Genomic DNA, 22,967 nt, shown 5'->3' on the forward strand with positions numbered 1-22,967 from the left:
GCTTGAACATGAGATTGGCATTCCTAAAACCAGTGTACATCGTTTTCTTACATGTCACCAGTTCCATCCTTACCATGTACACCTACATCAAGAATTCCATGGGAATAGTTTCCAGAATCGTGTACACTTCTGTCCAGCGGGCACAGCAGCAATCCTCGCCAACCTGAACTTCTTCTCCAATGTTCTATTTACTGATGATTGTTCGTTCTCAAACAAAGGACAGGTAAATACAAGGAACATGCATTATTGGTCCAGCAAAAACCCATGATGGCTTAGACAGGTGGAACATCAGCATCAATGGAGAGTTAACGCCTGGTGTGGGATGCTCGGTACTACAATTACTGGCCTTTATTTCATTAATGGTAGTCTAAACGGCACAGCATATGCCAACCTCCTCAGATGAATTCTTTCTGTATGAAGTGCTGCTAAGAACTAGAATGCTTATGTGGTATCAACACGATGGATGTCCAGTACTGAATGCCTTGCATGCACATCATGTCCTGAACCAAAGGTATCCTGCCAGATGGATTGGTCGAGGAGGAACAGTTACTTGGAATGCTAGATCTCCTGATTTAAGTCCTCTGGACTTTTTTCTTTGGGAATACATTAAAGACATTGTCTATCATGATATTCCAACAACTCCAGAGGACATGCAAGAATGTATTGTGCTTGCTTGCAATTCTCTGCAGCAGGCAACACTGGAAGCAGTGAACAATTCTTTCATTCAATGAGTGCACCAGTGTATCAGTGTCCAGGGTCACCACTTTGAGCACCTTTGAATGTTCTACTCCTGGGCAATGGTGCAGGAGAGTCAAAGTCAATTTTGTGTTATATTTTTACTTGGTTTTCATTTGTTTTCTGACAACTCCAGCAAGAGGACGAGTTTGTGATCCCAGGCTCAAAGTCAATGTTGTGTTATGTAATTAATAACGTTGTGTTTCAGTGAATGGTACACTGTGATACATTTCTCAATAGGTCTTCAGGAAAGGAAATGAATTACTGAATAAAAAATACAGGGTGCTATTTAAAAAAGTTCATATGTTTGTAAAAAAAGGCTACAATGAAGGCAATCATGCTGATTGATGTCTCCCTGATGGCCAAAGAACATTTGCTTGAAACATTTTGTAATTTGCATCTGGTCAAATAGTCATTTAGGGTGGTCAAGATAAATGGGCCATCCTGTATATTGTCAAGCTACTGGCAATTATGAACAGACTTCAAGAATTCAGATCAGCTATGCCCAAAAATAGGCTGTTCCCACCAAAGAAAAGAAATTATAGTGTATCTGATGCAACTGAGGGTTACATTTGTTCATTAAACAGCCTACCAGAGCATATTAAATGTCTTACAGGTAGGACAGTGGAGCTTAATAATGAAATAAAGAAAATCCTATTGGACAACTCCTTCTCCCCATTGAAGAGTATTAGCACAGAAACTCTTAAAATTAATATTTTAGGTTATTCTATAATTAATATCAGCACAATAAAACAATATTATTTCATAATATTGAGTCATTTTGTTGTACTGCACTTAAAATTTACATTCTTGACTTCTTTCCACGCGCCACACATACCTCTATGGGGAATACGAATAACGTAATTACGTAATTTTAGGAATAAAAGTAACAACTCACTGAACAGTTGAGGTGCTGAGCTGTAAATGTCCACTATGTAATTTACAAAATACAACTTTGGTATACCAGTTTTTAACCTTGCACTTACTTGATGAAATATGTCTTTCCATTTGTGTCAATGGCTTCCTCCCATCCATAAGGGAAGCCATTACCCCTGTCTGTCCAAGTTTCAGCTGGTGGCAGCCATGAAGAAGTTTGTGTTACATGACTGAAACAAATTTGCATTACATAGAATGTGCATCATATTAACACTCTGTATGTACAGGTAATAGGTTAACGGTAGGAGATTAGTGGGTATGTGTAAGAGTATTTCGTATTCTGTAAGATGAAAAACAAAAAATTAATAATTTAGAAGTATCTGTGCGTATCATAAATAGAAACCTTAAACATATTTCCATTTTGATTATAAAACTTGTATTCAATGAAATTTGTTCTCTTCCCTGCATGAGCCATGGACCACCTGTGGTGACCTTCGAATTCACACCTCTGAATCCTGAGTTCCTTGTATTACAACACCGAAAAAAAGTGTAATGGATTTCTGGACATCATATATTAATACAAAGGATCACCAAAGTTAGTTCTTGACTCCCAATATTCAGAACTGTATTCTGCTACTTAATGATACCCACCAAGTTAGCCAAGGGCACTAATGCGCTGCTTCCTGGACTCTGGTAGGTGCGCCAGCCCTGAATCGAATACACGCAGTGGATTAACGACAAGGGCTGGTGTGCCGGCCAGCCTGGATGTGGTTTTTTGGCGGTTTTACACATCCCACTAGGTGAATACTGGGCTGGTCACCACGTCCCGCCTCAGTTACACAATTTACAGACATTTGAAAAACGTTTGCACTCTTTCATGGCTAACACTAGGTGCAGACAGCTGGGGTACACTAATTCCGTCCTGGCAGGTAGGGTGATAGGGGGTTACAGGGTGGTGAAAGGAAGGGCATCCAGACACCCTCTGACACTAACATCACCAAATCCATAGTAACAGGGTTGACCCCACACTGGAGTGGGACAAAGGTCTGAGAAAATGATGATGATGATTCTGCTACTTAATGATGGAACGCCTCTTCAAAAACAGAGGCAACTGTCTTTATGCTGACAACATCCTCCCTTACCCAACACCACAATAGGCCCTAGTGCAAAAGCAGCATTGGAATATTTTCAACAAATTAAAAAAGTGTCTGCACAAAACACTTTGTGCACACACTTACTGTACGCTTTTGTGGGCAAGGATCTTATGCTGGAGTTGGAAGCACTACAACACAATGAAGAAAAGCAAGATATATTTCTAGAGTGATAAAACAATTTAGCAAACAGGAGTCAAAATTATTAACATGACTGCCTGTACCAGTACTGCAGGCTATAAAATACCACTACAAACTCAGCATGTGTGCTATAATAGTACATTTAATGTTACAGTCAGCTTTGCAGTGAGTATGGGTCACATTAGATTGGAGGGCTTCAAAATCACATTGAGGTGAGCACAGCATAACTTAAACCAACTCTGACTACAACCATGACCATGATCCTTGAGACACACTACATTTATTTAAACATACGTCAAATAGATTTACAGCATATATTGTTAAAAGATCAAACTATGAAATCAGAGGAACCAGAATGTCAAATAACAGGACAGTAAAATTCCAGAAAGTAAATAAAAAACAATGAGTTGGATGAATATAGCAGAGTGAAGATTAATTCCTAGATACAAAGAAAACGCTGAAACTGAAACATGTCAGTCTCCGCCACAACACAAACCATTTGTGAGTTGTTGTCATTTACACACCCAATATTTGTACAAAATTAAAAGACCGACACTGTGCTAAATTTAGGAATTTTTGCTGACATGCAATAATTACAGGCCACACTGAACCTCTGTAAGTAGCTGCAGTTTAATTATAATCACCCAGTTCAATGATTGTATCTCAGCTATACTACTTTTCATTAGCATCTTCTAAAACTAACGTGGGGATGTTACACAAACTACGTAAGTAGAGAATTAGACTGGGTCAAGTATTTGCTAACCGAAATGAATTCTTGTGATGCCTATTTTCACAGCCCCTTTTTCTGCTAAATGCTCTTGCGGAGAAATTCCTTTGTACAAAGGATATTGATATCTGTAGTATGCAAAATGCACGAATGCATAAAATACATAAATACACACATCAGAAAAAGTTTTGCATCACCTAGGGTCCGAGAGTTCCGGAACTTGTACAGAAAATTGGAATAGAGGTCAACATAAACATCATTTATGCCCTTTTTTATTGCTTATGAAAACCACACATTGCATGTTGTACCACCATACAGCGAGACCTTCAGAGGTGGTGGTCCACATTGCTGTCCACACCGGCACCTCTAATACCCAGTAGCACGTCCCCTTGCAGGGATGCACGCCTGTGTTTGTAGTGGCATACTATCCACAAGTTCATCAAGAAACTGTTGGTCCAGATTGTCCCACTACTCAACGGCGATTTGGTGTAGATACCTCAGAGTGGGTGGTGGGTCACGTCGTCCATAAACAGCCTTTTTCAATATATCCCTGGCTTGTTCGATAGGGTTCATGTGTGGGGAACATGCTGGACACTCAAACTGAGCGATGTTGATATCATGGACCTCGCCAGGGACGTAGGGAGTGAAGTTGCGCATCACGCAGCCTATTGCGCACAGTTTGAGTCGTAACACGACGTCCTGTGGGTGCACAAAAAGGATTACTTAACATGGAGGTGTAGCTGTCAGGGTTCCTCCAAGCCATAATCTGTAGGTAGCAGTCATCCACTGAGCGAGGCATGTCATGGACAGTTCCTGTCTCTCTGTGTCTCCTCCATGTCCGAACAACATTGCTTTGGTTCACTCCGAGACACCTGGACACCTCCCTTGCTGAGAGCCCTCCCTGGCACAAATTAACAATGCGGACGCGATCGATTTGTGGTATTGACCTTCTAGGCATGGTTGAACTACAGGCAACACGAGCCGTGTACCTTGTTCCTGGTGGAATGACTGGAACTGGCAGGCTGTCGGACCCCCTCAGTCTAATAGGCACTGCTCATGCTTGGTTGTTTCCATCTTTGTGTGGGTTTAGTGACATCTCTGAACAGTCGAAGGACTGTGTCTGTGATACAATATCGACAGTCAACGTCTATCTTCAGGAGTTCAGGGAACTGGGGTGATGCAAAACGTTTTTTGATGTGTGTAAGTGATGTCATAGTGGAGGTAGCTTGCCATTACCTTTCTCCGATCTGTTAAGAAATGTAACTGATATCTATGTTGGGTGAATGACTGTTTTGTGTTGTGTTTTTATGGGTGAAGGAAAGGGAGAGGGTGCTGGGACTTAGTCTATTCATCTCTAATAGAACCAAGGGGACCGAAGAACGTCACAGACCCATCCGATGGATGGATCACCATCAGCAGTGTTACACGTCCTCACTGCATGAGGCACTGCAGAGAGGTTTGGAATTTAACTCAGGACACTGGTGCAAAGTCTGGGTATCAGGAACTATCTTCTCTGGCGAAAACAATTTCTTCGACTAACATGTTTCGAACGGGCTACCTGTGAGTTGAGCGCCACCTGTGGTTGCATTACCTACCTCAGCTAAGAATGCGAATTATATTATTTATTTAAAAAAAGTAATATGGTTTAGCGGTGTCTCAGCAAAGCACTAGGCTGTGGCGAGTAAACAATTCCATGCGTCATACAAGTTGACAAACTCACAACGCGCAACACTGGTACGTACTACAACCTACTGCAATTCTTAGCAGACCTGATGTCATCTTGTCACATAGCATAGATTAAGCACTTTTTTCTTTCACATCTAGACGAATTCACGCGAGTTTGCTCTCCGGTACATTACTTGTATAAACTCTGATTACATGATAATCACAGACTTTGTGCTACAAGCAGGCAGGTGGTGGTGGTGGTTAGTGTTTAACGTCCCGTCGACAACGAGGTCATTAGAGACGGAGCGCAAGCTCGGGTTAGAGAAGGATTGGGAAGGAAATCGGCCGTGCCCTTTCAAAGGAACCATCTCGGCATTCGCCTGAAACGATTTAGGGAAATCACGGAAAACCTAAATCAAGATGGCCGGAGACGGGATTGAACCGTCGTCCTCCCGAATGCGAGTCCAGTGTGCTAACCACTGCGCCACCTCGCTCAAGCAGGCAGGCAGGCAGGCAGACAGATACCATAAGCATCACCCTAAATGACAAAAAATTAATTCACATGTAATGTTCTGACTGTTGAGATTACATAAGACTCGGTAAGAAAGAAAACGGAAGAGCATTTCATTCCAATAAATACGGATTCCCTCAAAGAACCAAATACGAGTATCTGGCTTCTCTGGTAACGTTGTCGGAGCACACGGGACAAGGGTACAGATAACACACAGGTAATGCAATGACGTAAGCGACTGCGGAAAAGTTTGCGAAGCGATTGTACAATGCAATCTTCTAGGTCATCACAATGTTCTCTGCAAACATACTTACAAATTAGAAAATGGTACATGCCTAGATTGTAATTTTAGCTATCGTGAAATTAATAAGTGAACTGTCCTATTTTTAAGTATATTAACTGTTCAGAACCAACAACCATACAACGACATAAAATACTACGAGGGGATTGTAGGAAAGAAGACTGCATAGCCCTTTTCATTTTGCTTAGCTCATGCTAGCCCAGGAAATCACTGTAACGTGTCACACAGCATATTGCCGTGACCAGGAATTGAGTTCCGTCGATTACGTTGACGGCAATTACAAGCAAATTTAGCAATTAAAAGCCAATTACTGCATCCGATCATCGCTGCCAGAATTTACGGTGGTCTCTTAATGAGAGTGTTAACGCCATTTCCCTGTTATTACCGCAATGCGGGCTATCGCCTACACGCCGCACACGCTTCATTTTCGTTTGCGACAGTGTCAGCTGCGCATTTCCGATACGCAGGTGGACATCTGGCAAACGTTTCAGCGCTCCAAGGAATCGTGCAAGCTGCATATATTTTAATAAGGAGTAAAACTTGTGTTTTCTTTGTGACAGGTGTTAAAATAAAAAAAAGTGTGTATCAATCGTATTGTATGTCAACCATATAATGGATGAAGCGCCCAACTTTGTTACCTCAAAAAACTTTTTCGCAGTCCCTTTTCACTTAGAGAAATAGCGACCAGGGTTCATGATACGAACCATCATTCTTCACCGCGTTACAGGCATAAACTTTTTTATACTGGAGATATAGTATTTCTTTATATCAGAATAGCAGATCTGTTGGAGATAAATTAATTGATATAATTCTTTTGTACGTCTGACGAACAGTTGAGGAGTTAAAATACATTGACTATGGAGATTTTTGTGCTACTGTAGCGGTCATTTAAACGATGAGCCGCACGAAAGATTACGCTTTCTCCACGGATACATGAAATGTATTCGCAGTTGCGAATACGTAAAAGCGTCAGCTGTATTCGTGTATTTCATAGCGGCTGTAGTCGCTGCAGTTCTTTTGGACGTTAAAAACACAGGCACTGCAATATCGTATTTCTTCATGGAAACTAGCGCTACCGTACCGAGCTGTACACGATGTTGACGCCACTCTCTATGGAAAACTGCATCGTTCAGACAATGAGATGCATATTTAATACATCTGCTGCGGCGCAACACAGAAAATACAGCCACACTGTTATCACTCGATAGATCACAATTGCAGTCCACGCTTGGTCATCGTAAATTGTAGAATATACCGAGAGAATCATTCATTCAGATTGTCAAGGCTCAAGCTACTCCGTCATTAATCCACAGAACAACAACAAAAACGTAGTCCAGTTGAAATTGAATGAACAGCCCAGGTCACGAAAGAAAAGTAAACACATCGAAGAAAGTTTTGCATCACCTCGGTTCCCAGAACTCCTGAAGAAAGATGTTGACTGTGGATATTGTATCAGAGACATAGTCTCTCAGACTGTTCAGAGATGTCACTAAACCCGCCCAAAGATGTAAACAACCATAAACGAGCAGCGCCTATTAGACGGAGGGGGTCAGACAGCCGATCATTTCCAGTCATTCCACCAGGACGGAGGTACACGGCTCGTGTTGTCTGTAGTTTAACCATGCCTAGACAGTCAATACAACGGTTCGCTCGTGTCCGTATTGTTACTTTGTGCCAGGAAGGACTCTCAACAAGGGAAGTGTCCAGGCGCCACGGAGTGAACCAAAGCGATGTTGTTCGGACATGGAGGAGATACAGAGAGCCAGGTACTGTCGATGACATGCCGCGCTCAGATCGCTCAAGGGCTACTATTGCAGTGGGTGACCGTTACCTACGGATTATGGCTCGGAGAAACTTTGACAGTAACGCCACCATGTTGAATAATCCTTTTCGTGCAGACACAGGACGTCGTGTTACGACTCAAACTGTGCACAATAGGCTACATGATGTGCAACTGCACTCCCGACGTCCATGGCGAGGTCCGTCTTTGTAACAACGACACCATGCAGCGCGGTACATATGGGTCCAACAACTTGCCGAATGGACCGCTCAGGATTGGCATCACGTTCTCTTCACCGGTGAGTGTCGCATATGCCTTCAACCAGACAATCGTCGGAGACGATCCCTTTTTTTCTTGGGTGGCATCATGTGGGGCCGACGTACGCCACTGGTGGTCATGGAAGGCACCGTAACGGCTGTACCATTCGTGAATGCCATCCTCCGACCAATAGTGCAACCATATCGGCAGCATACTGGTGAGGCACTCATCTTCGAGGACGACAATTCGCGCCCCCATCGTCCGCATCTTGTGAATGACTTCCTTCAGGATAACGACATCGCTCAGTACAGTGGACAGCATGTTCTCCACACATGAACCCTATGGAACATGCCTCGGATAGATTGAAAAGGGCTGTTTATAGACGACGTGACCCACCAACCATTCTAAGGCATGTATGCCGAATCGCCATTGAGGAGTGGGACAATCTTGACCAGCAGTGCCTTGATGAACTTGTTGATAGTATGCCACGGCGAATACAGGCATGCATCAATGCAAGAGGGCGTGCTACTAGGTACCGGTGTGTACAGCAATGTGGACCACCACCACTGAAGGTCTCGCTGTATGGTGGTACTACGTGCAATGTGTGGTTTTCACGAGCAATTTTCTGTACAGGTTCCGGAACCCTCGGAACCGATGTGATGCAAAGCTTTTTTTGATGTGTGTATATACGATAATGCAGTGCCTGTGTTATTCTGATTACGATGCAAAGTTCCTTTGGACATGCATGCATGGGCGACTACAGCCATTATGAAATACACTCCTGGAAATGGAAAAAAGAACACATTGACACCGGTGTGTCAGACCCACCATACTTGCTCCGGACACTGCGAGAGGGCTGTACAAGCAATGATCACACGCACGGCACAGCGGACACACCAGGAACCGCGGTGTTGGCCGTCGAATGGCGCTAGCTGCGCAGCATTTGTGCACCGCCGCCGTCAGTGTCAGCCAGTTTGCCGTGGCATACGGAGCTCCATCGCAGTCTTTAACACTGGTAGCATGCCGCGACAGCGTGGACGTGAACCGTATGTGCAGTTGACGGACTTTGAGCGAGGGCGTATAGTGGGCATGCGGGAGGCCGGGTGGACGTACCGCCGAATTGCTCAACACGTGGGGCGTGAGGTCTCCACAGTACATCGATGTTGTCGCCAGTGGTCGGCGGAAGGTGCACGTGCCCGTCGACCTGGGACCGGATCGCAGCGACGCACGGATGCACGCCAAGACCGTAGGATCCTACGCAGTGCCGTAGGGGACCGCACCGCCACTTCCCAGCAAATTAGGGACACTGTTGCTCCTGGGGTATCGGCGAGGACCATTTGCAACCGTCTCCATGAAGCTGGGCTACGGTCCCGCACACCGTTAGGCCGTCTTCCGCTCACGCCCCAACATCGTGCAGCCCGCCTCCAGTGGTGTCGCGACAGGCGTGAATGGAGGGACGAATGGAGACGTGTCGTCTTCAGCGATGAGAGTCGCTTCTGCCTTGGTGCCAATGATGGCCGTATGCGTGTTTGGCGCCGTGCAGGTGAGCGCCACAATCAGGACTGCATACGACCGAGGCACACAGGGCCAACACCCGGCATCATGGTGTGGGGAGCGATCTCCTACACTGGCCGTACACCACTGGTGATCGTCGAGAGGACACTGAATAGTGCACGGTACATCCAAACCGTCATCGAACCCATCGTTCTACCATTCCTAGACCGGCAAGGGAACTTGCTGTTCCAACAGGACAATGCACGTCCGCATGTATCCCGTGCCACCCAACGTGATCTAGAAGGTGTAAGTCAACTACCCTGGCCAGCAAGATCTCCGGATCTGTCCACCATTGAGCATGTTTGGGACCGGATGAAGCGTCGTCTCACGCGGTCTGCACGTCCAGCACGAACGCTGGTCCAACTGAGGCGCCAGGTGGAAATGGCATGGCAAGCCGTTCCACAGGACTACATCCAGCATCTCCACGATCGTCTCCATGGGAGAATAGCAGCCTGCATTGCTGCGAAAGGTGGATATACACTGTACTAGTGCCGACATTGTGCATGCTCTGTTGCCTGTGTCTATGTGCCTGTGGTTCTGTCAGTGTGATCATGTGATGGTTCTGACCCCAGGAATGTGTCAATAAAGTTTCCCCTTCCTGGGACAATGAATTCACGGTGTTCTTATTTCAATTTCCAGGAGTGTAGTTCGGAGCGGATGTCCTATGACACCCGTTCAAATTCACTGTTGATCCTTTCACTCAGTTTTTTAATTACAGAGGGCAGCTAACCCTCTGACCGAACACGTTGAGCTACCGTGCCGGCAACTCGTACACCAATTGTGTATGTATATTCCCGTACAGGTCAGACGTAGCACTTGAAAGACTTGAAAGTCGCTTGTCCGGTATCGGCAGAGAAATACGATATTACAGTGCCTATACGTCTCCAGAGGAACCTTACATCGTAATGAGAATAACACACGCTCTGCAACATCGTATTTATCTGCCGATACCGGGCGAACGACTTTCCAGTGTAACGTCTGACCTTTACGGAAACACACACAATGGATGTACGAGTACAGGTCGTAGACGCATGGTTGACGACGTATGGAAGTTTGGGACTGGCCGTGAGTCGCGCACGGATGGCCGTATGGTAGGGCGACCGCTTGCGACGAGCGGGAAATCCGGGTTCGAGTCCCAGTCCGACACAAATTTTCATTGTTGTCATTCCATTCTACAGCTGATGGTTGGCCTTATTCGCAATTACGAATTTATTTAAAGTAAAGTATACTCCAGGCTGCGTGCTGGCGCCTCTTTCCAGCTGCTAGAGGAGTCACTGATAGTGGTCATCGCTGAGTATCGACCTAGCTGCCGGATGCCACAGATTAAGAGAGATGACGTGCTACAGACGCGAAATTTAACCGACAGGAAGAAGATGCTGTGATATGCAAATGATTAGCTTTTCAGAGTATTCACACAAGGTTGGCGCCGGTGGCGACACCTACAACGTGCTGACATGAGGAAAGTTTCCAACCGATTTCTCATACACAAACAGCAGTTGACCGGGGTTGCCTGGTGAAACGTTGTTATGATGCCTCGTGTAAGGAGGAGAAATGCGCACCATCACGTTTCCGACTTCGATAAAGGTCGGATTGTAGCCTATCGCAATTGCGGTTTATCGTATCGCGACATTGCTTGTCGCGTTGGTCGAGATCCAATGACTTAACAGAACATGGAACCGGTGGGTTCAGGAGGGTAATACGGAACGCCGTGTTGGATCCCAACGGCCTCGTATCACTAGCAGTCTAGATAACAGGCATCTTATCCGCATGGCTGTAACGGATCGTGCAGCGACGTCTCGATCCCTGAGTCAAGATACGGGGACGTTAGCACAACAACCATCTGCACGAACAGTTCGACGACGTTTGCAGCAGCATGGGCCATCTGCTCAGATACCATGGCTGCGGTTACCCTTGACGCTACATCACAGGCAGGAGCGCCTGCGATGGTGTACTCAACGACGAACCTGGGTGCACGAATGGCAAAACGTCATTTTTTCGGTTGAATCCAGGTTGTGTTTACAGCATCATGATGGTCGCATCCGTGTTTGGCGACATCGCGGTGAACGCACATTGGAAGCGTGTATTCGTCATCGCCATACTGGTGTATCACCCGGCGTGATGGTATGGGGTGCCATTGGTTACACGTCTCGGTCACCTCTTGTTCGCATTGACGACACATGGAACAGTGGACGTTACATTTCAGATGTGTTACGATCCGTGGCTCTACCATTCATTCGATCTCTGCGAAACCCTACATTTCAGCAGGATAATGCACGACCGCATGTTGCAGGTCTTGTACGAGCCTTTCTGGATACAGAAAATGTCCGACTGCTGCCCTGGCCAGCACATTCTCCAGATCTCTCACCAACTGAAAACGTCTGGTCAATGATGGCCGAGCAACTGGCTCATCACAATACGCCAGTCACTACTCTTGATGAAGTGTGGTATCGTGTTGAAGCTGCGTGGGCAGCTGTACCTGTACACGCCATCCAAGCTCTGTTTGACTCCATGCCCAGGCGTATCAAGGCCGTTATTACGGCCAGAGGTGGTTGTTCTGGGTACTCATTTCTCAGGGTCTATGCACCCAAATTGCGTGAAAATGTAATCACATATCAGTTCTAGTATAATATATTTGTCCAATGAACACCCTTTTATCATCTGCATTTCTTCTTGGCGTAGCAATTTCAATGGCCAGTAGTGCACATCATTAATTTTTTATTTGAAGGTTTACGCCTGCAGTCTTGTCAAAACGAATTGGCGGATTTTAAGAGGAAGACACTGCAACCATTCATGCTGTCGATATCAGGAACACTAACTACACTCCTGGAAATGGAAAAAAGAACACATTGACACCGGTGTGTCAGACCCACCATACTTGCTCCGGACACTGCGAGAGGGCTGTACAAGCAATGATCACACGCACGGCACAGCGGACACACCAGGAACCGCGGTGTTGGCTGTCGAATGGCGCTAGCTGCGCAGCATTTGTGCACCGCCGCCGTCAGTGTCAGCCAGTTTGCCGTGGCATACGGAGCTCCATGGCAGTCTTTAACACTGGTAGCATGCCGCGACAGCGTGGACGTGAACCGTATGTGCAGTTGACGGACTTTGAGCGAGGGCGTATAGTGGGCATGCGGGAGGCCGGGTGGACGTACCGCCGAATTGCTCAACACGTGGGGCGTGAGGTCTCCACAGTACATCGATGTTGTCGCCAGTGGTCGGCGGAAGGTGCACGTGCCCGTCGACCTGGGACCGGACCGCAGCGACGCACGGATGCACGCCAAGACCGTAGGATCCTACGCAGTGCCGTAGGGGACCGCACCGCCACTTCCCAGCAAATTAGGGACACTGTTGCTCCTGGGGTATCGCCGAGGACCATTCGCAACCGTCTCCATGAAGCTGGGCTACGGTCCCGCACACCGTTAGGCCGTCTTCCGCTCACGCCCCAACATCGTGCAGCCCGCCTCCAGTGGTGTCGCGACAGGCGTGAATGGAGGGACGAATGGAGACGTGTCGTCTTCAGCGATGAGAGTCGCTTCTGCCTTGGTGCCAATGATGGTCGTATGCGTGTTTGGCGCCGTGCAGATGAGCGCCACAATCAGGACTGCATATGACCGAGGCACACAGGGCCAACACCCGGCATCATGGTGTGGGGAGCGATCTCCTACACTGGCCGTACACCACTGGTGATCGTCGAGGGGACACTGAATAGTGCACGGTACATCCAAACCGTCATCGAACCCATCGTTCTACCATTCCTAGACCGGCAAGGGAACTTGCTGTTCCAACAGGACAATGCACGTCCGCATGTATCCCGTGCCACCCAACGTGCTCTAGAAGGTGTAAGTCAACTACCCTGGCCAGCAAGATCTCTGGATCTGTCCCCCATTGAGCATGTTTGGGACTGGATGAAGCGTCGTCTCACGCGGTCTGCGCGTCCAGCACGAACGCTGGTCCAACTGAGGCGCCAGGTGGAAATGGCATGGCAAGCCATTCCACAGGACTACATCCAGCATCTCTACGATCGTCTCCATGGGAGAATAGCAGCCTGCATTGCTGCGAAAGGTGGATATACACTGTACTAGTGCCGACATTGTGCATGCTCTGTTGCCTGTGTCTATGTGCCTGTGGTTCTGTCAGTGTGATCATGTGATGTATCTGACCCCAGGAATGTGTCAATAAAGTTTCCCCTTCCTGGGACAATGAATTCACGGTGTTCTTATTTCAATTTCCAGGAGTGTATATCAATGAAGACAAAGTTACTCATTTTTACCCAGAAAGGTGTTATTTCTTCAGGAACACATGTTTTAATAGCTTGACAGCTGCCAAAATAAATTAATCTAGTAACAAAGTACAGATAAAGAGGAGCATAAAGGACTTTTTGGTGGTCAAATCCTCTTACAGCACTGATGAATTTCTTAGCTGAAGCAACTTATAATCTGCATGATATGTACTCTTAATACCTCACTTCGGCAGAGCTTCAGTGCTGTATAACGGCCTTGTAATTCTTTTTTTTACGATTTTTGGCTAAAACAGGTTTGGATTTAAGATATGCACTTCAGTGCGTATCCGTTAATGTTTGCGGTAAGCTTTTTAGTTAATTTGGAAACGAAGAATGTACCAAATTTAAATTTTTCACGTTCTTGAGGACAGTTTTATGCAATATATGTCGAAGGAACATTAGCGTATCAGTTCTTTTGCAAATTTATTATGTATTTTTGTTTTTATGACATTCCATACCCTCAAGGATGTGTTCATTGCTGGTTTATGGAACGAACTATCTAATCAATAAAGTACTTATATCGTTACAAAGCTAAGACATGACACAAATGTTTGCAAAAAACGATAATATTTTACAGCCCCTTTCCTACCAAATACTCTTACAGAGGAATTGCTTTGTACAAGTAATATGGAAATCTGTAGCATGTAAAATGCACGATGATGGATAAAATAAATAACTGATGCCATAGTGGAGGTTGCTTGATGTTACCTTCCCCTGATTCTCAAAATAAATTAAAGCAAGCTGTAGTAATTTTTATAACGCGATATCAGGTACAGTGGTTTCGTTTTTCTTTTTGAAAGCAAAATGCAGAAGATTAACTGAAAAAGGAATCCTAGAAACTGATGTAGGTTTGCTTCGTTACCACATACTTGTTTTTACAACATGAAATCAAAACTACAATTTTTCATGTACTGCAGCCGCTTCATGGAAACTTCTCGTTAATATGTCTGTAGCGAAGTTCATGAAGTGAAACGTGCATGCTAAATAGTTTGGACAAGAAGAGAATAGGACCTTGCGAAATGTGGCGCTACAGAAGAATGCTGAAGATTAGATGGGTAGATCACATAACTAATGAGGAGCTATTGAATAGAATTAGGGAGAAGAGAAATTTGTGGCACACCTTGACTAGAAGAAGGGATCGGTTAGTAGGACATGTTCTGAGGCATCAAGGGATCACCAATTTAGTACTGGAGGGCAGCGTGGAGGGTACAAATCGTAGAGGGAGACCAAGAGATGAATACACTAAGCAGATTCAGAAGGATGTCGGTTGCAGTAGGTACTGGGAGATGAAGAAGCTTGCACAGGATAGAGTAGCATGGAGAGCTGCATCAAACCAGCCTCTGGACTGAAGACCACAACAACACAACAGCAGCGAAGTTCATATGCACACTAGTGATTGCATCCGCGTCATAAGAGTAATACCTATGAAAAGGTGACTACCAGGTTTAACGTGCATCGCACGCACCATTAGACTCTGCAGGTGAACTTGGCATTTGATGGAGGATTTTAGTCTTCAGGACACGTAGCCTACTCCAAATCTCTTCCTCTTGCAAGTGGCTGAGTGCACCCCGCTTGCCAACAGCGCTCGGCAGACCGGATGGTCATCCATCCAAGTGCTACGTCCGGATCGAATGTTATGAGACCACCGCGAATTTGCGACCTTAACTATAGCAGCAGATTCCAGCTACGCCTATTAAAATGTTGTTATACTGTGTGTTTCATTCAGTTGCATTCAGCGTGTGCGGGCTAAGTACACTACGAACGAGGAGGAAACTAACCGCTGGCCCACACAACTGATCTTCAAAACAATAACGAGTAGCACACGGCTATTTCTGATAGGCATTTGCCTCGTCAGTGACGATAAAATCGGAAATGTCTTCTTCGTTTCAGGGGAATAACGCCAACGAATCTACGAAAGGGTAACCCGTAAACAACTGACGCTACCAAGTGTTCAGACAGTGATAGAATTTATGATCGTAATGTTTCACGCTGTAGCTATTACAGACGGTTGACAAACCTCTTCCACGCTTTCTGACTATTGCTGTCAGAGCAGGTACCAAGTAAAAATGTAAATGTCATGTGACTAAGGTCTCCGGTCCGACAAACCGTTCGCCTGGTGCAAGTCTTTCGATTTGACGTCACTTTGGCGACCTGCGCATCGATGGGGATGTAATGATGATCATTAGGACAACACAACACCCAGTCCGTGAGCGGAGAAAATCTCCGACCAAGCCGGGAATCGAACCCGGGCCCTTAGGATGACAATCTGTCGCGCTGACCACTTTTTTTTCCCATTGTGTTCGTCTTTGATCGTTGTGTTTGGTCGTTGCGGACGTCGCAAGACATCCTTTTCAAGTTCGGTGGTTGATCCTTCCACTCCGTTTTTTATTACAGAGGCCAACCGGCTCTCTGACCAAATACGCTGAGCTACCGTGCCGGGCCGGCCGCGGTGGTCTCGCGGTTCTAGGCGCTCAGTCCGGAACGGCGCGACTGCTACGGTCGCAGGTTCGAATCCTGCCTCGGGCATGGATGTGTGTGATGTCGTTAGGTTAGTTAGGTTTAAGTAGTTCTAAGTTCTAGGGGACTGATGACTACAGATGTTAAGTCCCATAGTGCTCAGAGCCATTTGAAGCCTACCGTGCCGGCTGACCACTCACCTACGGAGGGCGGACGGTACCAAGTAGAAACGATATGCTTACAAGCTACTCACACATGCAAGCACCGTGAGCTATCTAAGTCGATGTAAAATCCGTGCTGGAAGCTAACATGGATCAGTACTCTCACACTAGTATTACTGTGTCTGGCCTGCTACACAACCACTCGCTCCTTAAAGTCTCGCTAGAATCAAATAACTTTGCTCCCCATTCATATTTTAATAACTCTATTTTTCAACTAGCCAGCAACAGACTGCAAAAGTTACTATTTAGCAAGTGGTAAATGACGTAACTTCCCACAAAACGCTTCTAAAGGCATTTTCTGAAAAGGTGCTTCGAACAGATGGTTCCATTATGGGAACTACTGGTTATACACAGAACAGTTCTTTCTGTCTGAGAACGACAGCTGCTCTAAGGAAGGCCCAACGAGCACCGACCGGCCGCCATGTCATCCTCAGACAACAGGCATCACTGAATGCGGATATGGAAGGGCATGTGGTCAGCACACCGCTCTCTCGGCCTATGTCAGTTTACGAGACCGGAACCGCTACTTCTCAATCAAGTAGCTCCTCAATTTGCCTCACACGGGCTGAGTGCACCCCGCTTGCCAACAGCGCTCGGCAGACAGGATGGTCATTCATCAAAGTGCTAGCCCAGCCAGACAGCGCTTAACATCGGTGATCTGACGGACACCGGTGTTCCCACTGCGGCAAGGCCGTTGGCTCGGGACAGCTTCAAGGCGCGTAAATCCCTTTCAATGTGTTACTGATGTGCTGAATGGATTGGAGCTGGTGACCTCTACGGGTTAGGTAAGTACTCTTTTGCCCATGGAGAGTTCATCGAGCCAATTTTCCAGAGACAAGTTGTTGTTGTTGTTGTTGTTGTTGTTGTTGTTGGTGGTGGTGGTGGTAAACTGCCTTAGGCGAACATACGTGTCACTGTATCGTTCGAAGAAGTTACATGTCCCATTTAATCGCATGTGAACATTACCCATACGAGGATTCCATAAAGGTGAGGGAATAAATAGACCGTGGCACTACATAAGGATCCCATTCGGTAATTCTCCTACGTGATTTTGGAAAACAATGGCAAACCAAAATCTGGATGGGCGGGCGGAGTTTTAAACTCTCGCCTTCTTGAACCATGTCGTTCGATAGGTTTCCACAGTAAACACTTTGCAAGCTGGCTCAAGAGAAGCATATCACATCGGTCTGTTGTTGAATTCTGGAACAAGTTTATGCTCGCGTACTATGACATTTCTGGTGATTTAAAATCTCCTCTGCAGGAATCAACATGGGTTCCGAAAGCAATGCTCACGTGAATCCCAGTTCGCTCTGTTCGTTCACGACATCCAGAAAGCAGTAGATACCGGCGCCAGGTAGATGCTGTGTTCCTTGATTTCCGTAAGTTATGCGAGACAGATTCGCATGGCCGCCTAATGAACAAAATCCAAGCGTACGAATATCAGACCATTTGTGCAATTAGAATGGAGAGTTCCTTGCAAACAGAACACAGCATGCCATTCTCAACGGAGAGAAGGCTTCAAACGTAAAAGTAGCTTCGTGCGTACCCCAAGGATGTGTTATTGGTCCACTGCTTTTCACAGTATATACCCTGAAGAGCCAAAGAAACTGGTACACCTGCCTAATATTGTGTAGGGCCCCCGCGAGCAGGCAGAAGGGCCGCAACACGACGTGTCATGGACTCGACTAATGTCTGAAGTAGTGCTGGAGGGAACTGACGCCATGAATCTTGCAGGGCTGTCTATAAATCCGTAAGAGTACGAAGGGGTGGAGATCCCTTCTGAACAGCGCGTTGCAAGGCATTCCAGATATGCTCAATAATGTTCATGTCTGGAGTGTCTGGTGGCCAGCGGAAGTGTTTACACTCAGAAGATTGTTCCTGGAGCTCCTCTGTAGCAATTCAGGAGGTATGGGGTGTCGCATTGTCCTGCTGGAATTACCCAAGTCCGTCGGAATGCACAAGGGACATGAATGGATGCAGGTGATCAGACAGGGTTCTTACGTACGTGTCACCTGTCAGACTCGTATCTAAACGTACCAGGGGTCCCATATCACTCCAATTTGCACACGCCTCACACCATTACAGAGCCTCCACCAGCTTGAACAGTCCCCTGCTGACATGCAGGGTCCATGGATTCATGAAGTTGTCTCTATACCAGTACACGCCCATCCAGTCGATAAAATTTGACACGAGACTCGTCAGACCAGGTAACATGTTTCCAATCACTCTGTCTTCGATTTGAGCAAATCGTGGAGATGATGGGATTCCATGCACTGTCCAGCTGGTAGCCGCTGTCACGGTTTAACAGATTTTCCGCCAGTCGTATTTCTACGGATTCTTTAATAATGGAGTCCCAGAAAGTGGGCCTTCGACTGCGAAAGCCCATATCGATGACGTTTCGTTGAATGGTTCACACGCTGGCGCTTGTTGATGGTCCAGCACTGAAATGTGCAGCAATTTGCGGAAGGGCTGCACGATTCTCTTCAATCGTCATTGGTCCCGTTTTTGCAGGATATTTTTCCGGCCGCAGCGATGTCGGAGATTTGATGTTTTACCGGATTCCTGATATACACAGTACACTCGTGAAACGGTCGCAAAAATCCCCACTTCATCGCTACCTCGGAAATGATGTGTCCATTCGCTTGTGCGCCAACTATAACACACACCACGTTCAAACTCTTTCTCTATTTCCATGGTGAACAGGATGTTGCTATGAATGGCGTTGAGGTGATGTAGAAACTCCAATAATTTATCTTCTCCATGAGGCCACACTATGAAAGTGTCATCCACATACCGCAAAAAATGGTTGTTTGCCTTTCTTGGATGTCCTGGTTCGAAGGAAGAATGATGGTTCTCTAGGGCATTCAGTTTACCGGAAACCCACTCATACTGATTTGTACCTGCAAGCATCGAGTTGCCATCACCCATCGCAAACCATGAGTTTGCTTAAAACACTTGTTCATAGAGCTCATACTGTCTCAGATCTAGATAGCTTACCTGAAGAACTCGCCCATCTAAAGACAGTATTCAGCGAAAATGGGCATTCCAACCGGCAGATTAACAGGGCACTAACAGTTAAAACTAAGAAGCAGGAAGTGAATAAAGAGGAGAACATGCCGGAACAATCTTTAGCTTTTCTTCCTTTCGTTGGCAACACTTCGTTTGAAATAGCAAGAATCCCCCGAAAATTTCAGGTAAAAGTGGTTTTCCGCCCACCATCGAAGATTGTGGACCTTGTGGGATCAGTTAAGGACAATCTGTTACTACGAAAGGCCGGAATTTACAAGATACCGTGCCAATGTGGTATGGCTTACATAGGTCAAACCACACGCACCGTGAAAGAACGCTGCACTGAACATCAACGTTACACCCGTCTTTTGCAGCCAAGCAAGTCCGCTATTCCTGAACATTGTATTTCTACTAGACATTCAATGGAGTATGAGAAAACAATGATTTTGTCCACAGCAACGTGTTTCTGGGACTCCATTATTAAAGAATCCGTAGAAATACGACTGGCGGAAAATCTGTTAAACCGTGACAGCGGCTACCAGCTGGACAGTGCATGGAATCCCATCATCTCCACGATTTGCTCAAATCGAAGACGACAGAGTGCGTCGACGGCCGTGGCAAACAGCAACGCAGAGGGCGACTGAGTTCCGCTATTCCACCAGCGAGGGCGCTGCCGGCGGGCAGTGTGGTTCAACTATCAAGTTTTCGACGCATGCGCAGAATAGTTACAGTACGCTGTATATTGCGGAACGGAGGACGTTTTCGCCAGTCTGCGACGGCTCACCTGAAGATGACTGACAGGTGCCCAGTTGAAATATCGTGCGAAGTATTGAACGACGACCGGCTGCAAGCCCGAAATTTGTTTGAACAGTCAATTCGCCGGGAAAATTTTAAAATTCACATCAGTTAAATCTTGATAACCTGCCACTGTAGCAGCAGTAACTGATCTAACAACTGCGCCAGACACTTGTTTTCTCATATAGGCGTTGCCGACCGCAGCGATCCCTAGTCTGCCTGTTTAGATATCTCTAAATCTGAATACGCATGCCGATACCAGTTACTTTGTATAAATGTCAGTAGACAAAATCGGAAGGTCCATGAGGCTTTTCGCTGATGGTACTGTAGTACACAGAGAAGCTGAACCGCTAGAAAAATTTAGCGAAATGCAGGAAGACCTGTAGAGGATTGACGCTTGGTGCAGGTAGTGGCCAATGTCCCTCAACATAAATAAACGTATTGTGTATACATAGATAGAAAGATCCATTATCTTATGATTACACGATTTCCGAACAATTGCTGCAAATAGTTACTCCCATAAAAGTATGCGTACGGAGCGATTTGAAGTTGAACGACCACATGTAACTAGTCACAGGAAAGGCAGAAGCGAGACTTAGATTCAAAAGTATCCTCTGCTACAGACCGCAAGGTGGCCTTGCGGAGTACAGATGCAGACGCGTGGAAGGCTTTGCAGACGAAAAACACTGTTTATCCGATTTTTATGATTTGGTCACTTAGGTGGTGACAGCTATTCTAATGCAGTTATAGCCGGTAGTTCCCCCCCTGGCGATGTTCGGTGCCCGAGTTGCAAGCTTTTCAGTTGACGTCACATTGGGTGACTTGCGTCCGATAATGATGAAACAATAATGAGGACAACACAACACCCAGTACCCGAGCGGGGAAAATCTCAGATACGGTCGTGACTCGAGCTAGGGCCCTCTGCATAGCAGCCACATGCGCTGACCACTTGGCCAAGGGGTGGAGGATGGACACTAAATACACATCTACGAGATTACTCTGCTATTCACAATAAAGTGCCTAGCAGGGGGTTCAATAAACCACCTTCAATCTGTCTCTCTACCGCTCGACTCTCGAACGGCGCGCGGGAAAAACGAGCACATAAATTTTTCTGTGCGAGCCCTGACTTCTCTTTACTTTATCGTGTTCACCATTTCTCCCTATGTGGATGGGTGCCAACAATGTTTTCGCAATCAGAGGTGAAAACTAGTGATTGAAATTTCATGAGAGGATCCCGTCGCAACGAAAAACGCCTTTGTTTTAATGATTACCACTCAAATTCACGTATGATGTCTGTGGCACTATCTCCCCTGTTTCTCGGTAATACAAAACGAGCCGCCCTTCTTTGAACTTTTTTCGATGTCATCCGTCAGTCCCACCTGATGCGGATCCCACACTGCACGGCAATACTCCAGAATAGGGTGGACAAGTGTAGTGTAATCATTCTCTTTAGTAGACCTGTTGCACCTTCCAAATGTTCTGCCAATGAATCGCAGGCTTTGGTTTGCTCTACCCACAACATTATCTATGTGATCGTGCCAATTTAGGTTATTTGTAATTGTAATCCCTAAGTATTTAGTTTAATTTACAGCCTTCAGATTTGTGTGACTTACCGTGTAATCGAAATTTAGCGGATATCTTTTAGTACTCATGCGAATAAATTCACACTTTTCTTTATTCAGGGTCAATTGCCACTTTTCGCACCATACAGATATCTTATCTAAATCATTTTGCAAGTCGTTTTGATCATCTGATGACTTCACAAGACGGTAAATGACAGCATCATCTGCAAACAATCTAAGGCGGCTACCGAGATTGTCTCCTATGTCGTTAATATAGATCAGGAACAATAGAGGGCCTATAACAGTTCCTTGGGGAACGTCGGATATTATTTCTGTTTTACTCGATAACTTTCCGTCTTCTGCTACGAACTGTGACCATTCTGATAGGAAATCACGAATCGGGTAGCACAACTGAGGCGATATTCCATAGGCACGCCGTTTGGTTAGAAGACGCTTGTGAGGAACGGTGTCTAAAGCCTTCTGAAAATATAAAAATATGGAATCAATTTGACATCCCCTGTCGATAGCACTTATTACTTCATGAGTATAAAGAGCTAGTTGTGTTTCACAAGAACGATATCATCTGAAACAGTGTTGACTACGTGTCAATAAATCGTTTTCTTCGAGGTACTTCATAATGTTCGAATACAGTATGTGTTCCAAAACCCAAATGCAAATTGACGTTAGTGATACGGGCCTGTAATTCAACGGATTACTCCAACTTCCCTTTTTGGGTATTGGTGTGACTTGAACAATTTTCCAGTCTTTAGCTACGGATCTTTCTGTGACCGAGCGGTTGTATATAATTGCTAAATATGGAGCTATTGTGTCAGCATACTCGAGGAACCTGACTGGTGTACAATCTGGACCGGAAGCTTTGCTTTTATTAAGTGATTTAAGCTGCTTTGCGACACCGAGGATGTCTATTTCTACGTTTCTCAT

At 45.9% G+C, this 22,967-nt stretch overlaps 1 protein-coding gene across 1 annotated transcript in view; it reads right to left on the bottom strand.

Annotated features, from left to right (window-relative positions):
• LOC126469840 (uncharacterized) overlaps positions 1 to 22,967 on the bottom strand; it is a 314,945-nt gene that overhangs the window by 70,687 nt on the left and 221,291 nt on the right. Inside the window, exon 3 of the mRNA XM_050097134.1 lies at positions 1,722 to 1,841. Coding sequence (XP_049953091.1) covers positions 1,722 to 1,841 — 120 coding nt within the window. The remainder of the gene's footprint in view (positions 1 to 1,721; positions 1,842 to 22,967) is intronic.

This window comes from Schistocerca serialis, chromosome 3, assembly GCF_023864345.2.
Source record: "Schistocerca serialis cubense isolate TAMUIC-IGC-003099 chromosome 3, iqSchSeri2.2, whole genome shotgun sequence".
Classification (NCBI taxonomy): Eukaryota; Metazoa; Arthropoda; class Insecta; order Orthoptera; family Acrididae; genus Schistocerca; species Schistocerca serialis.